This window comes from Sturnira hondurensis, unplaced genomic scaffold, assembly GCF_014824575.4.
Source record: "Sturnira hondurensis isolate 20B ecotype Veracruz unplaced genomic scaffold, ASM1482457v3 Scaffold0014384, whole genome shotgun sequence".
NCBI lineage: Eukaryota > Metazoa > Chordata > Mammalia > Chiroptera > Phyllostomidae > Sturnira > Sturnira hondurensis.
Window position 1 is genome coordinate 27522033 of NW_028087015.1, and position 21052 is coordinate 27543084.

A 21052-nucleotide genomic window follows, 5' to 3' on the forward strand; every position below is an offset into this window, starting at 1 on the left:
AATCTACTAATAGTTAGTGAGAGTTGCTAGCGTTTCCTTCCTTATCTGGAACAGCAGCTGGTATCTCATCTCAAGACTAGGCTAGGATCCATCCAGATAGATGTACTAGGACAGCTCTTTGTTTTTCTCATTATTACACATACAAATTATTTAATTCCTTGATATTGTTAGAACCTAACAATGAACCTAACTGCCTCAACCTATTAAATTCACCTCAAATGCTGCTTTGGGGGCTGTAGAGCTCAGAAATATTTGTGTGCTAGCTCTTAAATAAGCCATTTTAAAGGTGGCCATTGATTTCCTTCTCTGTCTTCATTCATACCTGAGGTTAAATTTGCATCTTGTGACTTATTATTCGTCTTCTGACAAGCCAATATTTATGCAAGTAGTGCCACAGAAGGACTAGTACTTCCCAGTAAAGGCCATTTGAACTTTCTGCCATTTTCTGAAGTATCTTGTGCTTTGTGGGGAATCTTTCACATGCATCTACACAGAGCTGTCAGACCCCCATGCTGGGAAGTTGGGATTTTGACATGGGAACCTTGCCGTGCTAGAAAAGGAACATAAATTAGCCTGCAGAGCTTAGAGCATGTGACCAGGATTGGATGAGTGCTACTTTTACCTAATTACGTAAGATCTGAATCGTGGCAACAAAGCCCAGCATAAAGGAAATTCAGGTGAAACACTGGTTTTCCTCACTGACAACTTTCCTGGAGGGAAGAAAAGGTCCATCTTTTCATGCAGCTTAAAATGATGAAAGACCTGCATTGCCCCACTCACAGCCAGCTAGGAATGCTCATTAATCAGAGTGTCCTTAGCAGCCTGGACTCTGGAGACTAAATGAGTCATTTGTGCCAGAGTAAGGCTGCTGAGGGGTGCACCCTGCAAGCCTGTTGAGCAACCAGTCAGGGAATGCCTGAGTCCTGCTCACAGCCACGTGGTCTGACGTCTTTGCGACAGAGAGAGTAGCTACTAATTCAGAAACCCCAGACACTCTGGTTTGCTTTGATTTGTGTTTACTGCAGGTGCAGAGTGTGTGCCTGACTCACGTAACTTTAGCTCGTCTTTGGTGTCATGTGGTTTTCATTCCTGTTGCTCTTCTCTCCTGAATCTTTCATTTGCATCTCATAGCACCCTTTCCCAATCCTTTCTTTTTAATTGTGGTAAAATACACGTGACATAAAAATGTATCATATTAACTGTTTTTAATGTACAGTGTAGGGGCCTTAAACCATTCATCTCCACACATTTTTCATTATCCCAGACTGAAACTTTGTATCCATTAATCAAAAACTATCTGTTTCTCCTCCTAATCTCTGTTTTCTGTCTCTATGAATTTATTCTAGACTCATTGTATAAGTGGAATCATACAATACTTATCTTTTTGTGTCTGGCTTATTTTACTTAGCATAATGTCTTCAAGGTTTACTCAGTTTGTAGTGTATATAAGAATGCCATTCCTCTTTGTAAGGCTGAATAATATTTTATCAAGTATATATTCCATCCGTCTATCAGTGAACATATAGGCTATTCTACCTCCTGGCTATTAGGAACAATGGTGGTATGGAATTGCTATGTCAATATTTGTTGCCCCAATCCTTTTAAAATAAAATTTGAAACTGTCTTTATGGGATTGGGGAACTAAACTTAGAACTGACAGAAAGAAACGAGAAGACCTTGAAATCACATTAAGCCCCTTGAAAGCAGTGCCTGTGTCCTCTTCTAGCCTGAAAATAACTTGCACCCTATGGGATTTGACAAAGATTAAAGATCAGTAATGCATTAAAACTGCTTCCTTTTGCCTTCTTTCTTTTTCCTTTTCTTTTTTTTCTTTAAGACCTCAAAGGTGGTTTTCAGCTGCTGGGACAGACGCTTTGGATGATAGTTGACCATAACCTTAACACTGAGGATTAGCTTAGAGAAACAACACACTTAACTCTTGAAATACTCTCAGATCCTCAGTAAACAATGGCAGGAGTTTCATGTTGTTACATGGTTTAAACTATAACCCTTATATGGCTCTATAAGCGGCTGGAAAAGAGTAGGAGATGTTGCCATTCAGGGGACCATTAATGGGACAATTCATCTTTATAGTTTATTATTTCCATTAATATGATAAACTTTATGACTGCTTGGTTTTGAGGCATGAATGTAAAATTATTTATGCACACAATTTTTAATGACCAAGGGAATAAATGCTAGTAAATCTCAATGTATTCTCTTCTTTTTTTCAGTGTATACCTTTAAGAATGGGTCATTGTATGTATAATTTCACCTTTGAGAGATTTTGCTTGTTTGTTGAGAGAGATTTTCTAGATACATACAGGTGTGCTAAATTATCTTTTTATCTTTAACTGAAAAGAGCAACGATAGTCATTTCTTTTAAAAAATGGATTATTTCAGGTAATAACCTTTTAGCGATTTAATTTCAGATATGAAACAGTAATCTAGCTGCCCCTAAATATATAGTATTTATAGATGCAGAGTGACCCCCTCCTGCCCTCCCCATTAAGTTCTCAGTGAGTTGAACGTTACTGCATCTGTGGGTATTTCAGTGCCGCTCTCTGCCAACGTGGGCTTGCTGAGTGGCCCATGATGCTGTCTCAGAGACACACAGGTGACTCTGGGATGTGTTTTGGTCCTCATGCGACCCTGGGGCTGAACTAGGTGGAAATGATGGTAACTTTATTATTAAGTTCTTGTGGCCTGAGTAAATGTACATCCTTGTTTAGTAACTTTTCTTTAAAGCCCCCTATTCCCTCTTTTCAGAAAAAAAATCAAGATCATTGTGTGCAAAGTAAATTAAACAAAGTACTTAAATTCAACAGATGTGCCTCTAACCTACATTCTATAGTGTTACATCTTTTCTCATTCTGAAATACTTTACAGATTAAAAGGCAAGATATAAATGTATTTATTTCAATATTATTGAGAGCACATTATTATTAATTATAGCTTTATGTTGAAAATTTCAAAGTGTTACAGGAATGTTCACCGGATGGTCATGTGTTACTTACATTCTGATTAGAGTTTCTGAAATGCCATTGTCTAAAAGTTACAGCAGTAGTTCCAGCCATGGCGTACTCAGTGATGGGAATGAAAGGATTTGTCCCAAGGATCCTGATAAATTATTTCTTGTTTTGTGAACTCATCACTGGTTAAATGAGAACATTCCTGATACACTGTTCACTTTTTCACCTGTGCAGAGAGAAAAATAAAATGCCTAGGTAACTGGGTGGTTTGATAAGTGGCAAGTGGGTGGGGTCGGCACTTGAGATTCCGGGGACCTGAGCTTGGCACAAGTGGGGGGGGGGGCAGCGGCTCTCAGCCTGGGCTGCATAAAAGAATCTTGGGCATTGGAATTTTTAAAATTTCTTCACGTGATTCCAAGTCAAGGTTGAGAACCACAGATTTAAGAAGAATTAGAATAGGAAACTGAGTTAGGAGAGTATTATGATGGTTTGGTAGAAGTAATAAAGATTTCAACTAGGAAATGGCATTGAGATATTCAGGGGTAAGAAACAACAAGGCTTATTATGTCCCACGTGAGAAACATGAAGCCGAGATAACCGGCCCCATGAGAGTGGTACCCTAACCTTGAGGCTGCCTGAGGTTGGCATTAAAGAGAACCAGGTAGAGATCCTTGGGGAATGATAACTTCATTTGTGGATGGGAAAAGGTTTTAAAAAAATCTGAGAAGTAGAAAGAGACTCAGTTGGCTATACTGTCAGAAGCTAACGTCTTTCAAGTAGGATACATGAATATCCCAAGAGCAGTTAAGAATAAATGTAGTAATGTGAAATTATAGTAAGCTTTAAAAATGTTTTTGAAATATTTTTCTCAAATGTGTGCTTATTGGGTATGTTCAGCATTGTACTTCATAGAGATATTTTGAAATCCAAGAAACACAACCAAACTTAAGTAACATAAAACAGGTTCTAGTCCCAGCTCTGCCCCTCTAGTCAGCTGACCTTGGGTAAGCCACTCCCAGTTCTCCTTTTCCCAGTCCATTAGGTGGGGATTGCAGTGCGTGCCGTGCCCGCATCACAGTATCGTTTTCCACATTAGATAACGAATCTGAAAATACACTGTAAAATACAGACCATCATGCAGTAATGGATTATTAACAGTAACCTTTTTGCTGTTGATTGTAAACACTTTAATACTGAGTTGCTTTGGATAATGTGCATTCCTAGTAAAGACGTGAAGTGATACTAGAAAGTTCCAGATACCCGTCTCTTCAGAGAGCTCACCCTCCTACAGGGAAGGCAGGATAAGAGAATAAATAGCTGTAAACACCAGGGTGCACATCCCGCGAGAGCAGGAACCCTGTTGCTGATGTCCTTCTAATGCCTAATTTAGTGCTTGGAACCAAGTAGGCACGCCTAAAATATTTTGTTTAAAAAATTGATGAAATGGTGTAATGCAAGGTAAAAATCATATAAATACAATACTATGGTAGTTTCAGGGAAGGAATTGTCTGAATCCTAGTAATAGAAAAATAATATATGACAAATTCATGAATAATGGGGTGAAGGAGAACATCCGCAAAGGTACTTTAGTTAACATGGAGCAAAAAAGGAGTTGAAACCGTATCAGATGCAAAATCTAGAAATAGCAACAAGTGAAGAATTATTTTTACATCTAGAAGACTGAGTTGCTCAAGGCCGAGACCATGGAAATCAGAGGACACAAGGGTGGGCCAGAGGAGAAGCCTTCAGGAACGGTGTTACACCCGGACCGGTCACTTATTCGCTGCTGGTTGTGGTTACGTCTCACCCAAGGTCACAGGACTGCTTGTGTTCACATGTAAAATTTGGTCCTGTAGTGTTGTGCTTTAAATGGGACAAGTGAAAGCATCCTGACCATGTCCACTTCTGTCTGCAGGAGTCGATAATCTCTATGAGAGGGCGCTTCACATCCGCAAGCTCCTCCTGACCTTGCCCAGGTCGGTCCTTATAGTCATGAGGTACCTCTTTGCCTTCCTCAATCAGTAAGTACCCTAATTCCAAAATGCCCATCTTAACTCTTCTAGCACAGCTCTGAACACTGTCATTGTTTTGGACTCTGCAAAATGTACACTGGGTTTCACTTATCAGCACAACCCCAGAAGATTGAGTACAGACTGAAGGGACCTTTCCCCCCAGCATATCAAGGTCATTGTGTGACAGATGAGAGGTGTGGGAACGCTGGTCAGAAATGCAAAGTTATACAAATATCACTAAAAAGAACACGTTTCAGTGAAATACGTGTATTTCAAACTTTCAACCAAACCTAATGTCATGAACGTTTTTGTCAAAATGATGTAAGCCACTTACTTGTTCACTGCAGAAAATGTCTGTGATTTTTAATGCTGTAGCCAGGGAAGGAGGGGAATTGTAGATGAGGCTTATACACAGATCCAAAAAAGAATTTCTGCAGACTCAATATAATGAGACATTTTTAAGGAAAAGTTACCTCTAAAACCTCTTTTTAAAATGTAACAAGAGTCTTAAAAATCACTGCTTATTTTCAAAGGAATTGCTTTTAATCTCAGCGGTTTGATTTTCAGTACTGATACAGGGGCTCTGTTATAAGAATATCTTCCCCAAGTCGTGTCTAAGAGTCTCCCTGCTCTTCAGTGTCTCAGTTCAGCGATTGCAGATAAATCCAGGAGCAGCTTGGGGACTTGCCTTCTCATCCTGGCACGGCTTCTTCCTTCCTAAAATAGGATGTGTTCACTTCCCATTTCACTAGAGGCTTTGAGTTCCAAAGCCATGGGGATTTTTTACAACCCTGTTGACTATTCCCAAAATCACGCCCACTCAGGCTGACCCTACAAACCAAGCAGCATGCACTGGGGAAGTGCTGGCAGGGAGCCATCCAGAGTGGAACTGAAACATCCACAAATGACAGGAAGAACCCACTTGCACAGAAGTCACCACCGGAAATAAGCAGCATCTAGAGGAATGGGTGTAAACTATGTTTATGTTAAATAGAAGCCATAAACTTTCACTTTGAAATAGGCCTACTGAGTCTCATCACTATGTCGTGTGCCTCAAACTAATACAGTATTCTGTGTAAACTGTAACTGAAATTTTTTAAAAACACTTTTTAAAAAATATTAAGCCTAGTCACCCAGGCAGTTGTAAAATCCGAAGGTTTGCCATTTTCACCTCTGCCGGTGCCTCCTGTTGCCCAGTACGCGGTGCCGTGCATTCCTGCAGTTCCTCTCCGTCCATGCCGTCCTGTCCACATTCTCCTGATGCACCTGAACGAAGCCAACCATGAACCAATAAACCACAGCAGACTAGGAAAGCAGGCTGTGACTCAAGGAAGTTCTCCAAACCTGAATCTAACTCATCACGTATCTCATAAGAATGGCCAGTGTGGCAAGGGTCAGGCAGCTGGAATTGCTCCAGCATTTCCACCCAAAGGTGCCCCTGGCTCCCTGCACCTGCCATCAATTGGGGACAAGATGGAGCCCCCAGGGCAGGATGCTTGGGATTGGGATTTTGAAAAGAGAATCTGCTTATTCTTTTTCTTTCTTTTTTTTAAATAATTTTTTTATTTAATTCTTGTTCAAGTACAGTTTTCTGTCTTATATTCCCAACCCTGCCCGCCCCCCGCCCCATGCTCCCCTCCTCCCTCCCATTTCCACCCCCACCCTTAGTTATTGTCCATGTGTCCTTTATACTTGTTCATGTGAGTCCATCCCCTTTTCAAATTGTGAAATCAAAACGTACATAAATAACTTTTTATGTCAAGTTTTCACTTTTTAAGCCAGCACTGAATGAAAGACCCAGAAAGATTAACTGTGACTTTCCCCATGGAGCTTAAGTTTGTCTTTTGAAAATTAGACCATTCTTACTCTGAATCTCACTGCTCCTCCCTGCATCCACTCTCAGGATGATCTGTAACATGAGCGTGGCTGTTACTGTGAACTTTTTTTTTAAAAGATCGTATGTTTGAGAAGTGGCAGAAGGGAAAGACATATGTTAGCTGTGGAAATTATGCTTTTGTGTTTTTTAGTTGCTAGGCTATCTTATTTCCAAAAGAGGGTAAAGTGTCATGTCATGTGGTTTCTCTGTTTCTTTGTGTCTGTCACTGTCTCACAAAGGGAGTTCGGTGTCTTCTTTCTCCTTCCATTTGTCATCTGTGCAGGGAGATTTTACGTTTCAAGATTGACATTTTATACACTGAAAGATAGCATCTCTAGGTGGAACAGCGCCTTGGTCCTGTGTTAGACACTCAGCATAAAGAGCTGGCTTATATTGAGTCAGCTGTGGAAAATATCTTACAAATATCCACTGAGCTGAATTTAGAAATTATTAGTAAACAACCGGAAATCTCCCAAAAGTTTGTAGTGTCCCAGCTTTAAATGGAATGAGAGAACTGAGGGTTCTTTTCCCCTTCTCTTTGTTTAATGTTGCTATTCCTACCCAAAAGCAAATTTCAGTTTTTGGAGTGGTTTGCTTGCTCTCGGTGGTTACAAAGAATAGGTGCTTTGTTTTTTTCTAGGCTTTCTTCAAAAGAAAGGAGGAGGCTGAAGTCTGAGATGGTTTTGAATAGGGGGAGGCCAATTTTAAAGATCTCCACAATGCTTTATGGAGTTGCTACTGTCCTTCCCAGATTTCTGTGAGCAGCACTTCCAGCCCAGCTGTAATGTTTACCAGTGAAACGCAGTGCATTCCCGTTTCCATCGTAGTAGAGATTATCTCAAGTTTCCTTGTGGCTTTGAAAAATGCCACTTAAGTAGGACTTACACTTCCCTTTCAGTTTCTGTCTGGCTAAAGGGTTATTAGTCGTCTTATTTTCTTCAGTGTTTTCTGAGCCAACTTAAAATAGGATGGAGTATTGTTTTATTCTAATAACAACAAAAAATGTTTAGATCCCTGTTTCAGAACATGGAGTATCTTACGAAACATTGATTTTCCCCCCTTATTCTTTTGTAACTCCTGCCTTGCTTTCTTCCAAAGTCTTTCACAATACAGTGATGAGAACATGATGGACCCTTATAACCTGGCCATTTGCTTTGGCCCAACATTGATGCCTGTCCCAGAAATACAGGATCAAGTATCTTGTCAGGCTCATGTGAATGAAATTGTCAAAACCATCATCATCCACCATGAGACGATTTTCCCAGATGCCAAAGAACTGGATGGCCCTGTTTATGAGAAATGTATGGCTGGAGACGACTACTGGTAAGTTCAAAAATGTTAGTCCTCTTCCCCCTGAAAAAATTATGGAAGTATAGATACCAACTAACTACCTTCCTTCTTTCCTTCCTTCTTTCCTTCCTTCCTTCCTTTTATTTTCCCTTTCCTTTTCAAACCCTTGTGTTGAGGGCTAACTTTCAGTACATCGCAGAACAATGGTTTATCGCCAGGTTCCCCACCAACGTGAGTGGGGAAGGAACCAGGGACCAGGAGACCAGGGGACCCGGGTCCTACACCTGGGCACTGTGCAGGGTTCTGGATGTCAGCTTTTTCACAAAAAGAATTGAGTGTAAACAGCCGTTGCTTCCTATTGACAAAAAAGCAGCAGCAGTAGGAGCACCTGAGGTGGGCGGGAATGCTCAGACTCACCACAGCACTGGCTTCTTGTTACAGAAACTCATTCCTCCCTTTTCCTCAGGGATGGTCTTTTTACATACATCCTCCTTATCATGGCTTTTGTAGAGAATGAAGATTTTGATATTCTGTAGAGCTATTTTAATTTTTACTGTTACATCAAGAAAAGATAACTTTGAATTGACAGACTTTATTTCCATTCTGAAATAGTTTTAATTCTATATAAAGTGGTTTCAAAATTCTCATTGTTAAAGAGGCTCTATCAACCAAATATTTTTTATTTGTACTAATACTCCTCTAAACAATTGTAGTAATGGATATTTTGAGCAAATTTATTACATTAATACATTGTTAGAATAACAATTTATCATGTTTTATTTTTTATTTATTTGTTTTTAATTGAATTTATTGGGGCAACATTGGCTAATACAATTATATAGGTTTCAGGTGTATGATTCTATAATACATCATCTGTATGTTGTATTATGTGTTCACCACCCCAAGTCCAATCTCCTTTGATCACCATTTATCCTCCCTTTACCCTCTCATAACTCCCCGCGTCCCCTTTATCCCTGGTAGTCACTTTTTCTTGATACAGCAGTATAGACACATTTCGTTAAAGTGGTAAAAAATGGAGAGTGTGTAGGCAGTTGACTACTACCAATGATAGAAAACCCTAAACGGTATATGTTCACTAAAAGGTATATGTTTGATATATGGGTTCCAGCTTCTAGGAAATCATGTACAATACAAGTAGCTATGACTTCTTGAGCCCCTACCACATGCCAGCTACTCGGTGCCTATGACCTTTTAGCTCCTCACAGTCACTCTACCAAGTGAGTTAAGAGAGACCAAGGAGCCTGCCAATGCCTGATGGTAACTGGAGACGGCCCAGGTCTGTCTGATTCCAAAACCCGCATGAGCGCTCCCACTCAAGAGCCACCAACCAGCCTGTCTCAGAAGCTGCCCTGCACAGCCCAGACGCAGGAGCCGCTGGCAGGAGACTTGTCTAAGCCTTCGTTCGACACCCTCCTGGGAACTCCCTGTTTCCCTTTGCCTTACCAGGGGTTAAGTAGAAGTAGGATAAGTAGCTGAAAGATCTTAAGTAACTAAAGGTACTCTTATTTTTTTTACTTAAACCACAATAACATCTTGAACCACAGCGTGGTCATATGCCTTAAGAAAACTGAGAGTTGACTCTTTCTAGAAGTACTGCTTTCCAAGTTAACAACAAAGTATGACAGATGCCAGTTCTATTATATATCCAGCAATTTTACATGTGAAATTCGGTGCAAAAATATTTACTCGAGCAAGTAACTATGTAGTCAACAAGCTTGGCTCTGAGGAGGTAAATGAGTAAGTGTGTGGATGTCTGGTCAGTGTTATTACTTTTTGTGGATGCTACTTTTTTACAGAGTAAAAGCCCCATAATAAAGAGGCTTGCAGCCATAATGTGTGCTTGACTACATCTTTCCCATACCTAGTGCTCTCCATGGGTCCTGTTCATTTGAAACAGGACGTCAGCAATACTGTACTTACTCTTGTTACCCAACGTCAACAGTGTAAAGGGGCCTTTACAGTAAAGTCGGGTTTGTGTCTGTGCCCAGTGCACGTTCTGTTTATCCGCACCCGTTGAGGAGAGGGGGTGGCAGTTGTGAAGGGCACTCTTTCTAAGGATCGAATCATAACTCTCACACAAATATGCAGTGAACATCTGTCAAGAAAAGATGGAAAACATACAGTCAATTCAAAGAAGAAATCATTTTGTTCAAAGCCAACAATTTATATGAAGTAAGCAATGTTGAAATGAATTTACAAAAACCGGTACATCCATAGGGCAATGAGCATATTCCACTAGAACACAACACGCTTTCATTTCTATGGGTAAGAATTATTTGTAAACACTACAAGTTTTCTGCAAGTTAGCTTTGTCTTACAGACTTGTAAAATGACCTTTGTGTCAGAGAGAAAGGACACACCCTCCCGTAGGACCAGATAATCCTTGGAGGCTCCAGCCATCCATTCTTAGGCCGCCCAGTAACTCTCCTGCCATTCCAAGTCTCCTGTTTTGCCTTGCAGTAGCAATTGTGCATTTTTGAAATTCTTTCCACTCTGGCTTCACATGGATTTCTGTTTCCACCCCACAGCGACAGCCCGTACAGTGAGCACGGCACGCTGGAGGAAGTGGACCAGGACGCTGGCACGGAGCCCCACACCAGTGAAGATGGTACGCCCTGGGCTCATGCTGATATAACAGTAGTCTTTATCTTTTTAAAGAATTGCTTAAATGAAGAATTCGGTAGGAACGAAGGGTGTGTGCAGAGTATGAAGAATACCGTTACAGGGAACACTCTGGAACCGCCGCCAAGTTTAAGGAAAAAGCCGTCACTCCCCGTGTCCCATGGCCTTCCCCACCCCTGCACACAACCACTGTATGTCTGTGTTTAAACAGTTCGTTGTTTCATTTTCTATTGTATTGAGCTTTCTATAAGTGCAGTCATACTGTATATATTTTCCTGTTATTTTTTTTCACTCGGTGTTATGTTCCAGGGGTTCATCATACTGTATATATTTTCCTGTTATTTTTTTTCACTCGGTGTTATGTTCCAGGGGTTCATCCACATCATAGCGTACAGTTATGGTCATCTAATTTTCTACTCTAGAATATTTCACTGTACTTATCTGTTCCATCACTGATGAGTATGTGGGGTGTTATCTATTTGTGCCACTAAAAACAGTGCTGCTGTGAGTATTTCGAACATGTATCCATCCCACTGCGACCGTACAGTAGTTTCTCTGGGGTAGGCCCACCTGGGAGTAAGCGTGTCTTCTTCGACTTGACTAGATGTGCCACACCGTTTTTGAGAGTGGCTGGAACGAGGTGCAGTTCCACCAGCCGTGCATCAGCATTTCCGCTGTGCGTGTTCATCAACACTTGATTTAATTTGCGTTTCTGTGGTTACTGATGAAGATGTTTTAAAATATACTGTGCTAATAGGAAATTTGGGGTACAGTAAAGAACACAGGTCAGGAGATGATTGCCATTGAAGGTGCTGTTTCTGACAGTTCCCAGAGGAAGGACCGAGGCACACCTTGCGCAGCACCAGGGGCTGTCGGGGGACGGAACGGAGAGGGAGCTGGGCCAGAGCCTTTGTCGTGGTTTCCTCGTGACAGGAGAGGCCAGATAAGCAGGTCTGAAAGGCCCTGGGGCATAGGCACTGTCGCTCCTTGTCTGGTACCTGGCCCGGAGGCCATCAGGACAGGTGGGTCATGACCCGGAATGTGAGAGCCCCAAGGCAGGTGGTTGGGTGCGGGCTGGGGGCTGGTTGGATTGTGTCTGAAAAGCACGCTCTGGGTGAGTTGTTTCCTTTCTGTTGGAACTGGCCAACCTCCGAGTGTCCTGCAAGGACACTCTGTCCCTGCAGGGTCAACAAGGCCCCAGATGTCAGAATACAGAAAATAAAAAATATATGGTTAATACAGATACACTCATTTTTATGTGTTTAGATTTCTTTTGTGAAATTTGTAGCAAGTCTTTTGCCCATGAACACCCATTTGCCTGTTAGTTTCACTGAGGTGTTGTTTTTTTCTTGATTTACTTTGGTTTGGCTTTGTTTTTGGATTTTTTCCCCCTCATTTGTAAGAGTTCATTGTGATTCTGAATTGGGCTCTTTCATTGGGTTTATGTTTTACAAATATCTTCTGCTCTGTAGGTTTTCTTTCATGTGCTTATTGTGCCTTTTGCTAAAGAGAGGATTCCTAATTTTAAAGGAGTTAGAGGTTTTTCCACTTTGTGTCTGCTTTAAGAAATCCTCCTGTGCCCTGAAGTAATGAAGAGAATTCCTCCTTGTTCTTTTAGATCTTTTCAGATTTTGTTTTTCACACATAGGCCTTCATTCTACCTGGAATTTAGTTGGAGGGGTGGAGTCAGTTTCTTTTTCTCCACATGGATCCCCGTTGTCCCAGCTGCCTCAGCGTCCGTTGTCCTGTCCCCACTGCCCCACACCCCTGTCATACATTGGGGCGCTTGGGGCGCGAGTCTGGTTCTGGTCTCCGTTCTTCCCCCTCTGGTCAACTTATCTATCTACCCCTGTGTCACTGTCTTCATTTTTATGCCTTTTAGTAGACCTTAATATTTGGTGGGTCATCACCCCTGACTCTGCCCTTCTGAACAATTCTTGGCCTTTTTGCAATTTTACATAATTTTTAGACTCAGTTTTTCAAGTTATTAAAACAAACAAAAACCCTAAACACTTGTTGGGGTTTTGACTACAGTTACATGGATAATACATATATTAATATGGAGAGAACTAATGTTTTTACAATGTTCAGTCCTCTAGTCCACAAACATATATCTAGTTACTTCGTGTCTCCCAATAAACTTTTATACTTTTGTCTGTAGAGATCATTTTTTTCTTTGTCTGACATTTTGAGCTGAATGTTTAGCATCACTTTTCAAACCCTTTTTTAATATGAGCGTATAAAGCTGTCACTTTTCTCTGAGTACCTCTGTACCCACGATCTTCTGATGCTTTTGTCGGCTGTGGTTAATATGCTTTAAACTCATTCCTTGGGGTTTTTTTCCTACTTGTTCTTTTGGGGTACTTTGTATTTGCTGCTTGGTCACGTTTTATAGTCTCTTGTTCTGTACTTGTAATATTAATCCTTTCCATTGTTTCAGATCATGTGTCTGATCATTCTAATATCTGCAGTCTTCCTGGCTGTTGCTCATTGAATCTGATTTTCCAGTATATTTTATAAATTTTTTACACATTTTTGGAACTTTGTAGAATTCCTTTAGGCTCCATTGAAGGTTAATTCCTCCAGAGAGGGTTTGCATTTCCTTCTGCCTGGGGTACCATCAGCTTGGGACCACACTGAATTTTTAGCTTGAGGTTTTCCAGACCACCCAGGTAGCATGAATGAATCTGCAAACCTGCCTAAGGCCTGGAATGTAGTTGTAATTCTCTGACGTGATTTGGTCCATGGTTTGAGAGATGATTTCCTTAAATCAGGGGCAGGAACAGGGGTGGGGTGTTTACAGTCTGTGGAGAAGTACCAAGGGCCAGCAGTTCTCTGTGGCACTGATATATGACGGGGGTGGGGTGGTGGCAAAGAGCTAAGATTCTCCACACTAAGCTGGCCCCTAGACGTAATCTTTTGTGTAAAATGAAAGCTTAAGTCAACCAAGCAGGGGAAATGCCCTCAAGGCAAACTGACTCACATTTTCTAGTGTTCTGTTTACTGCACTGGGTTCCCACTCCCATTCAGTGTTTGGTCTTTAATATTCCTAACTATTACGATAGCCTACTAATGCCGTGATAAAGATTTTTTTTAATCCAATGTTTTTCATTGATTTCAGCAAGGGTAATAATCAAGGTGTCTAGTGTGTCCACCTCATGCTACAAAAGGAAAGTTTTTTAGTGTTTTTAAAAGTAGGATAAGTTGTCCTTACTGGTACAGCTCAGTTGGTTGGGCACCATTTGCAAAGCAAAAGGTCACTGGTTCGATTCCCAGTCCAGGCACATGGCTGGGTTGCATTTTCAGTCCTTGGTCAGAGCTCATGCAAGTGACAACTGATTGATGTTTTTCTCTCACATCAGCGTTTCTCTCCCTCTCTTTCTCCTTCTCTTCCTCTCTCTCTGAAAGAAAAATAAATAAATAAAATATATTTTAAAATAAAAAAGGTAGGGTGAGTTGGTATTTTCTGAACTCGGGTTAGAACATATTCTTTAAAGTGAGAGCTGTGATGTTCCTTTTGAAAGTCTCTGAGTCCTACCCCATCCACCACTTATTCTTCTGTCTTCATTTTCTTTGTTTCTCTACATGATTCATTCCTTTTTCACGGATGACTCCTGTGAGTGTTTCCTCGCTTTCCCCAGGGGCAGGAGGAGCCAAGACAAAGCTTCCTGGCTCTGGTCCCAAACATCAGTCTCACCGCCGTGCCATCTGTCAGTTGTTCTTACCTCCTGCCGGCAAAAGAAGAGCTTTGCTGAGGGCTGTGTGTTCTTGTTAACATTTTGATTGTGTTCACCTGATGTTGCCAAAGAAAAGCATTCTTACAAAGGACAGCCACCCTTCCCCACAGCCAGCCCCTAAAGTCCTGTAACTAAATTAACTAGAGTATTGGTTATCTTTTTGATTGCTCGGGGGTATTTATTTTGGGTTTTTTTCTGTCATGGTTTCACTGGAAAGAATAGCTTTTGTTTCCAAAAGAGAGGCTGTCACAGAACAAAGCCATCGTCTGCAAGGGCAGTGGGTAACAGATATAGGAGGGTAAGTGTCAGGGACAGGAGGGTCCCAAGGAGAGAGTGTGATGTACTAGCATTTTGTGTAAAATAAAGGTGAGACTTGATAGCACCAGGCAGCCAAAAGGTCAGCTCTGCTGAATTTTATTTTCACCCAAAATTGTAATAATCATGCAAAAAAATGAAGCTCTCACATTACACTGTTACTGTCATTGTTATCCGTAGCAGCAGCATTCTGCAGAGTCTCTGGCCACCCTCAACGGGCCGTGGTACGCTCTCTGTGAAAGGCGTGTGGTGAGTTGCCATGCCCTGAGATTGATTTGCTCTGCAGTGACTAGACGGAGATGTGTATAAATAGCTTATGATTGACACCTGACTGTGAAATGACTCTCATGGGAGCAGAAAGAGTCAAAATAAAATAGTGAAATTGCACAGAATATAGGAGGGTTACCAGTAAAATGTCTTTCTCATTCGTCTGGTCATTCTTTCATAACCTCTCTACATTTGAACTAAATAAGCGAAGACTGATAATCCTGTTGCTAATTGTCTCAAAAAAAAAAAAGAAAGACTGAGCACAGAGGTTACGGTTGCAGAATTATGATAAAATATGTACGTCCGTATTAAATAGTCTCAACTAGCCCATGGCCCACACTGACAGTGCATGAATGAATGGCGTGAAAGAACGTTAATGGCGTCTCTTCACTTCCCATTGACAAGTATCTGCATTGTACACTATCTTATGGGCTGGTATCTTTTCACTTTATTTCAACAAACTTTTAATACATGGGGGTGTTCACATAGGAATTCACAAATTACATACCATAAAGTTCTTTTTGAAATTGATTTGAGAGAGAGAAACATCGATTCACTGTCCCACTTATTTATGCAGTCATTGGTTGGTTCTACTATGTGCCATGACTAGGGATCGAACCCTGCTCTAACCAACCAAGCTAACTGGCCAGGGCTTATGAAGTCGTTCTGTTTTGTTTTAATAAATTGGCATGTCTTCATTCTCTCATGGATATGTTTGTGTTCCCCAGAGAGAACTGCAGTAAAAAATTTGGCGTCTGTTATCTTAGATAAACCAGGATTTATTCTGCATCTGCAAGTTTAAAACAAACTAAAAAGTCAGTCTCTTTGAGTATAAAGTTATATGCCTCCTCTATGAAGCAGACTGGTAGATATTTCATAAAGCTGCTATTTATATTCTCTTAATAAAGAAAATATAATTTTAGCAGAGAATACCAGAGTCTTAATATAGGATCTAAAGTTACAGTCACTTGTTAAAGGACTAAACTGTTGTCTTAAAATGATTTTCACACGTACTTTGCTGAGAAGCACACTACATGCGGATTGCACTGCAGTGTGAAATACTCACCTTAAAAATTACCTCCTAGCAAAAGGATGGGGCGCTTTGTATTTTCTTTAAATGTGTAGCTGAAATTCACTCAGGCCCTTCAAAAAAGGCAAATCCTAAGCTTTTTCAATGTGTTTGTTGATGTGTGTGCTTTTACCTTGCATGTCCCGGAGAGTGTTTGAATTTATCAAGTGGGAAGGAAGCTTAGCTGGGTAGCCAGGGACTTCTTGGGCAGTTATCCCATATACATACAACAGATATTGAAGATGCTGCAGTGAACTTTGGGAAAAATAAACCATTTTAAATGAAAGGTTGGTTACCAAGGGAAACAGAAGACAACTTCCTGAGAAAGAATTTGACAGATAGGTAGGTTTCAATCTGTTATATACACATACATATTCTAGCATATTTAGGAACTAATACATGCCCAGTTTTTAGCAAATGAGGTATTGCTTATAGCATAGATCTATTTCTCTAAGTATATGCCACATGCATTGGCCCTTTTTAGTTCTGTCTATTATTGATGAGACATTTATTCACCTGTGGTTGGTAGCAGAGAAGAGGATGGGGGCCGGTGGTGGGAGAGGGCAAGAAAGGTCGTACTGCCCCGCAGAGGAAGGCTTTCTGCAGTAAGCCGAATCACAAAAAGCACCTCCTCTAGTTGTTTAATTTAATTCGTCTGCTTATCTGCCTTTGATATTTGTGTCAGAATTAGATCAAAGCTGAAAGTCCAATTCTAGCCCAGAATTCATATCTTTTTTGAACTTTTTATTGTGAAATTACTATAGATTCACATGTGGGTGTACAAAATAATACAGAGACCCCCGTACCCTTCCCCCGGTTTCTTGCAGCGGTCACAATACCTTGCACAACTATAGTATCATGTCACAACCAGGAAACTGACTTGGATACAGTCCATTCGCCATATAGTCACACTCTGCCAGTTTCCATGCACCTGTCGGTGTGTTGTTCCTTCAGTTCTCTAAGGCTGTATCACAGGCATGGCTCTGCTTGACTGCAACAGCAGTAAACGTGAAGAACAGGGCCACTGCGAGGGTGCCATGCTGCCCTTTCACAGCCCCCTCCCCAACCTCTGGGCACCATTAATCGAGTCTCCACCTCAGTACTGTGTCCTTACGCTACCCAGATAAAATCATGCAGTATGTAACCTTTCGAGATGGGCTTTTTTCAGTCACTATAATTCCCTTAGATATCTGTTGATCTCTAGAAAATATGGTTTTTGACTCTGGTCTTTTAATTACAGTACTGGACAGTTGTAAGATATGCTTGTTTCGTAAGTCATATCCAGAGTCTGTTGCTGAAGATGTCTTTACTGTTCGTGGCAGTTTGAAGATTTAACAGTGTGAAAAAAGTAGACAAGGAAATTAAATGTATTCAACTGGTTTTTAATATGGCCATTTTTGTAAACTTGATTTTTTTTAAAGAAGCAAATAGACCTTCCTAGTGTTCTGGGATCGTGGTATTTTCCCCACTGTAAATGGGATTAACACGCTGCAAGGGAACTCCATCAATGTCAAAATAATACTGGAGCTATTGTGGAGGGAATCTGAACCCATGGAGAGATCTCGTATCTCATACTGCAAAATTTAAAACATTCTTTATTAGCTCAGCATTGTATCTATAGTAAGAGGCTGGGGAAATTAAGGTCTAATGTTCAGTTTTTCTTTGCCTGAAACACTGTTGACAGCTAAAGAATGTTTTTCTATATCTTTTTCAACACCCTCATTTCCTCTTTCTTGATGATTTGTTTATTCCCTTGTTCTGTCTGGATATTAAAACAGCCGCATGTTGTTTCTAAGGCCTCGTCTGGGCCTTGCAGAGAGTGCAGCACACCTTCCCAGCAACCCCGGCCCTCACTGCTTCCTGGTGTGTTCTTTGCAGAATGTGAGCCAATAGAAGCCATAGCCAAGTTCGACTACGTTGGGCGATCCGCCAGAGAACTGTCCTTCAAGAAGGGCGCGTCCCTGCTGCTGTATCACCGTGCCTCCGAGGACTGGTGGGAAGGCAGGCACAACGGGATTGATGGGCTCGTGCCCCATCAGTACATAGTGGTGCAGGATATGTGAGTAGTCCCAGCTTGGATGGCCAGCCCACTCCCAAGAGGGGACCCCAGCTCTGCTCTTACACTGCCCTTGGGCTTGCAAGGAAAGAGCAGGGGGGATTGGGCGAACACTACCGAGCCGGGCACCATTCTTTGCCTTGCTCGTGGGCCCCTGAGCACAGAACTTTAGGTTTTCATTTCCCCAGCTCCATGAGGAGCTAGGGAGCAGGGACTAGTGAGAGATGCCTTTTGAAGCTTTCCGATTCTTAGAACCTGTGCGGAGAGCAAGTTTAAGAGCTGACGTGATGAAACAGTGGTGCTTTCCTTGTGGTGTCTGGCTACTGTTTCAATTCCACATTCCCAAAAGAAAAGATACTGACCTAAAGTTTTAGAAGTATCATCGCCAAGCTTCCTCTTCTTTTTTTTAAATTTTGCTGATAAGAGAGCTCTAATTTCAAAATTATTTAAAGAGATGGGAAGATAGTCATAATGTGTAAGTGAAAAAAGCAGGTAACAAAGCGATATGTGCAGTATAACCCTATTCAGTGAGTAGTTTCCCCGTGCAGCGCCAATTTAAGAGCAGCTTTGAAAGGAAGAGAGAAGTATACCACATAAAACATATAAGTTGAACAAATGATTCAGCCTCGTTTTAGAAATGTTCAAATGTATACCTCAGAATCCAAGAAATGCTGTGTATATATACAGATCAGGCATATGTATCTGAAGTATATAAACATTAACATCTATAATATACTATACATACATGGGGGGGCAAATGTAGGTTTACAGTGTTCATATGAAAAATAATGCAGCAATTGATAAATAACAATTCAAGGACAAACTCTATTTGGTATACCCGTAACTGTGAACCTGCTTCTGCCCAGCCTGTGTGTGCACATCCTTGTAGATTTGGGCCCCGGGTGTTTTTGAAAGTATAGAAGGGTATTTTCTAAAGTTCTAACCATGGTTGTCTCCGGATGTTGTATTATGGGTGACTGTTATTTTACTTTTTTGTCTATCTGAATTTTCCACTTTTTCTGCCATGAAATTATATTATTTTTATAATGAAAAGAAAAAGGTTACGTTAATAAGAGACTTATATACATAAATGCCATCTCTTTTTTTGCTCCTATTTATCTAACAAAAGACCTCCACTCTTGCTTCTCATTATTTCAGGGATGATACATTTTCAGACACTCTGAGCCAAAAAGCTGACAGCGAGGCCAGCAGTGGGCCAGTCACGGAAGACAAGTCTTCATCCAAGGACATGAGCTCCCCGACGGACCGACACCCTGATGGCTATTCAGCCAGGTAGGCGGAGTCCGATACTCAGGCTCCTGAGCACCCACTCCTCCCATGGGCTGTGTGGAGCCACAGCACCGCCATCTTTGCAGTGTTACCCAGTGTGATAAGCTCTCCTCCTCTCTCTCTTCCTCTCTGTGCTGTGTCCAGACAAAGAAAAAGAGGAGAGCCACCCCCTCCAGGAAGGCGTCCTGGTAGAACCAGTGATGGCCATTGTCCCCTCCACCCGCCACATGCTCTCTCCAACTCCTCCATTGACCTGGGGTCCCCAAACCTGGCCAGTCACCCCCGGGGCCTGCTGCAGAGCCGTGGCCTCAACAATGACAGTCCGGAGAGGAGGCGCCGGCCGGGCCACGGCAGCCTGACCAACATCAGCCGGCACGACTCCCTCAAGAAGATTGACAGCCCTCCTATTAGAAGGTCCACGTCATCAGGGCAGTACTCAGGCTTCAGTGACCACAAGCCACTGGACCCAGAGACCATCGCTCAGGTAGGATGCTTTTAGGGGAACAGTGCCTGCTAAGTACACGGGGTGTGAAGGAGGGGGTGTGTGGGATTTACTTTTTTGTGGCCATGTATTTTGTGTAGAACTAGCTAATAAAAACAGGAAGGAAATTAGCCCATTCTTTCATTTAAGGCCTCACTAAGATGTCTTGAAGAACCATTTGTTCCCAGAGAGGCTCAAGTACATTAGGTTTATATTGATTTAAACAGAGTCATGGCAGAAATGTAGGACCCAGGGCATTCAAATGTATCATTGCTACATAGATGGAAAAATTCTGCAAGAAGAATAATGAGGAAGAACTACCCCGATCAGACCCTAAATGCATGCTAAGGAGAGTGAAACAGACAAACTGATGGAACCGAATGGAGAGCCCAGAAACAGAAAGCATTTAGTGTGGGAAGTGATGGGTTAGTCGATAAATAATGCGAGAAATAGTGGCTGGCTGGCCGAAGAGCAGCACGTCCGGGTACTGCGTCACTCTCGAACACGCGTGTGTCTTCGCTTCCCAACAGGGACTGCAGGGAAGGGCTTTGTAGTTTTCCGTAATGATTAGCATTGACAAAAGTAAAAGTACCTGTCAAATAATACTATTGGATAATTGATTTTCCCATAGTTCTACCATTTTTCCCTCTAGTTCTTTTTGCAGCATAGCCATCAAAAGCTGCGTGGCCTTGGCTGGGTGGGTAAGTTGGTTGGAGCATCGTCCCGTACAGCAGTAGGCTGTAGGTTCAAACCCCGGTCTGGACACATACCTAGGTTGTATGTTCAATCCCCAGGGTGTTTGCAGGAAGCAGCCAATTAGTGTTTCTCCCTCACATCGATTTCTTTGTCTCTCTCTCTCTCCCCCCCTCCTGCCCTCCCCCACTTCTTCCTCTCCCAAATCAATAAAGATATCCTTGACTGAGGATTAACAAAAAGTGTGTGTGTAGTCAGTGACAAAGGAGGTGAATAGATTCAGACTTTGCCATTCGAGTAATCTAAAGCAGCCTGCAGCTGTCACTGAAGCTTAAAACGAAGTAGAACAAA

General features: G+C 41.7%; 1 protein-coding gene across 2 annotated transcripts in view; it reads left to right on the plus strand.

Annotated features, from left to right (window-relative positions):
• Positions 1-21052, plus strand: part of SRGAP1 (SLIT-ROBO Rho GTPase activating protein 1) — a 267456-nt gene that overhangs the window by 238283 nt on the left and 8121 nt on the right. For both annotated transcript variants that reach the window (XM_037063067.1, XM_037063068.1), the window contains exons 16-21: positions 4888-4993; positions 7959-8183; positions 10700-10779; positions 18060-18240; positions 19396-19530; positions 19672-20011. In XM_037063067.1, the coding sequence (XP_036918962.1) occupies positions 4888-4993; positions 7959-8183; positions 10700-10779; positions 18060-18240; positions 19396-19530; positions 19672-20011 (1067 nt within the window). The remainder of the gene's footprint in view (positions 1-4887; positions 4994-7958; positions 8184-10699; positions 10780-18059; positions 18241-19395; positions 19531-19671; positions 20012-21052) is intronic.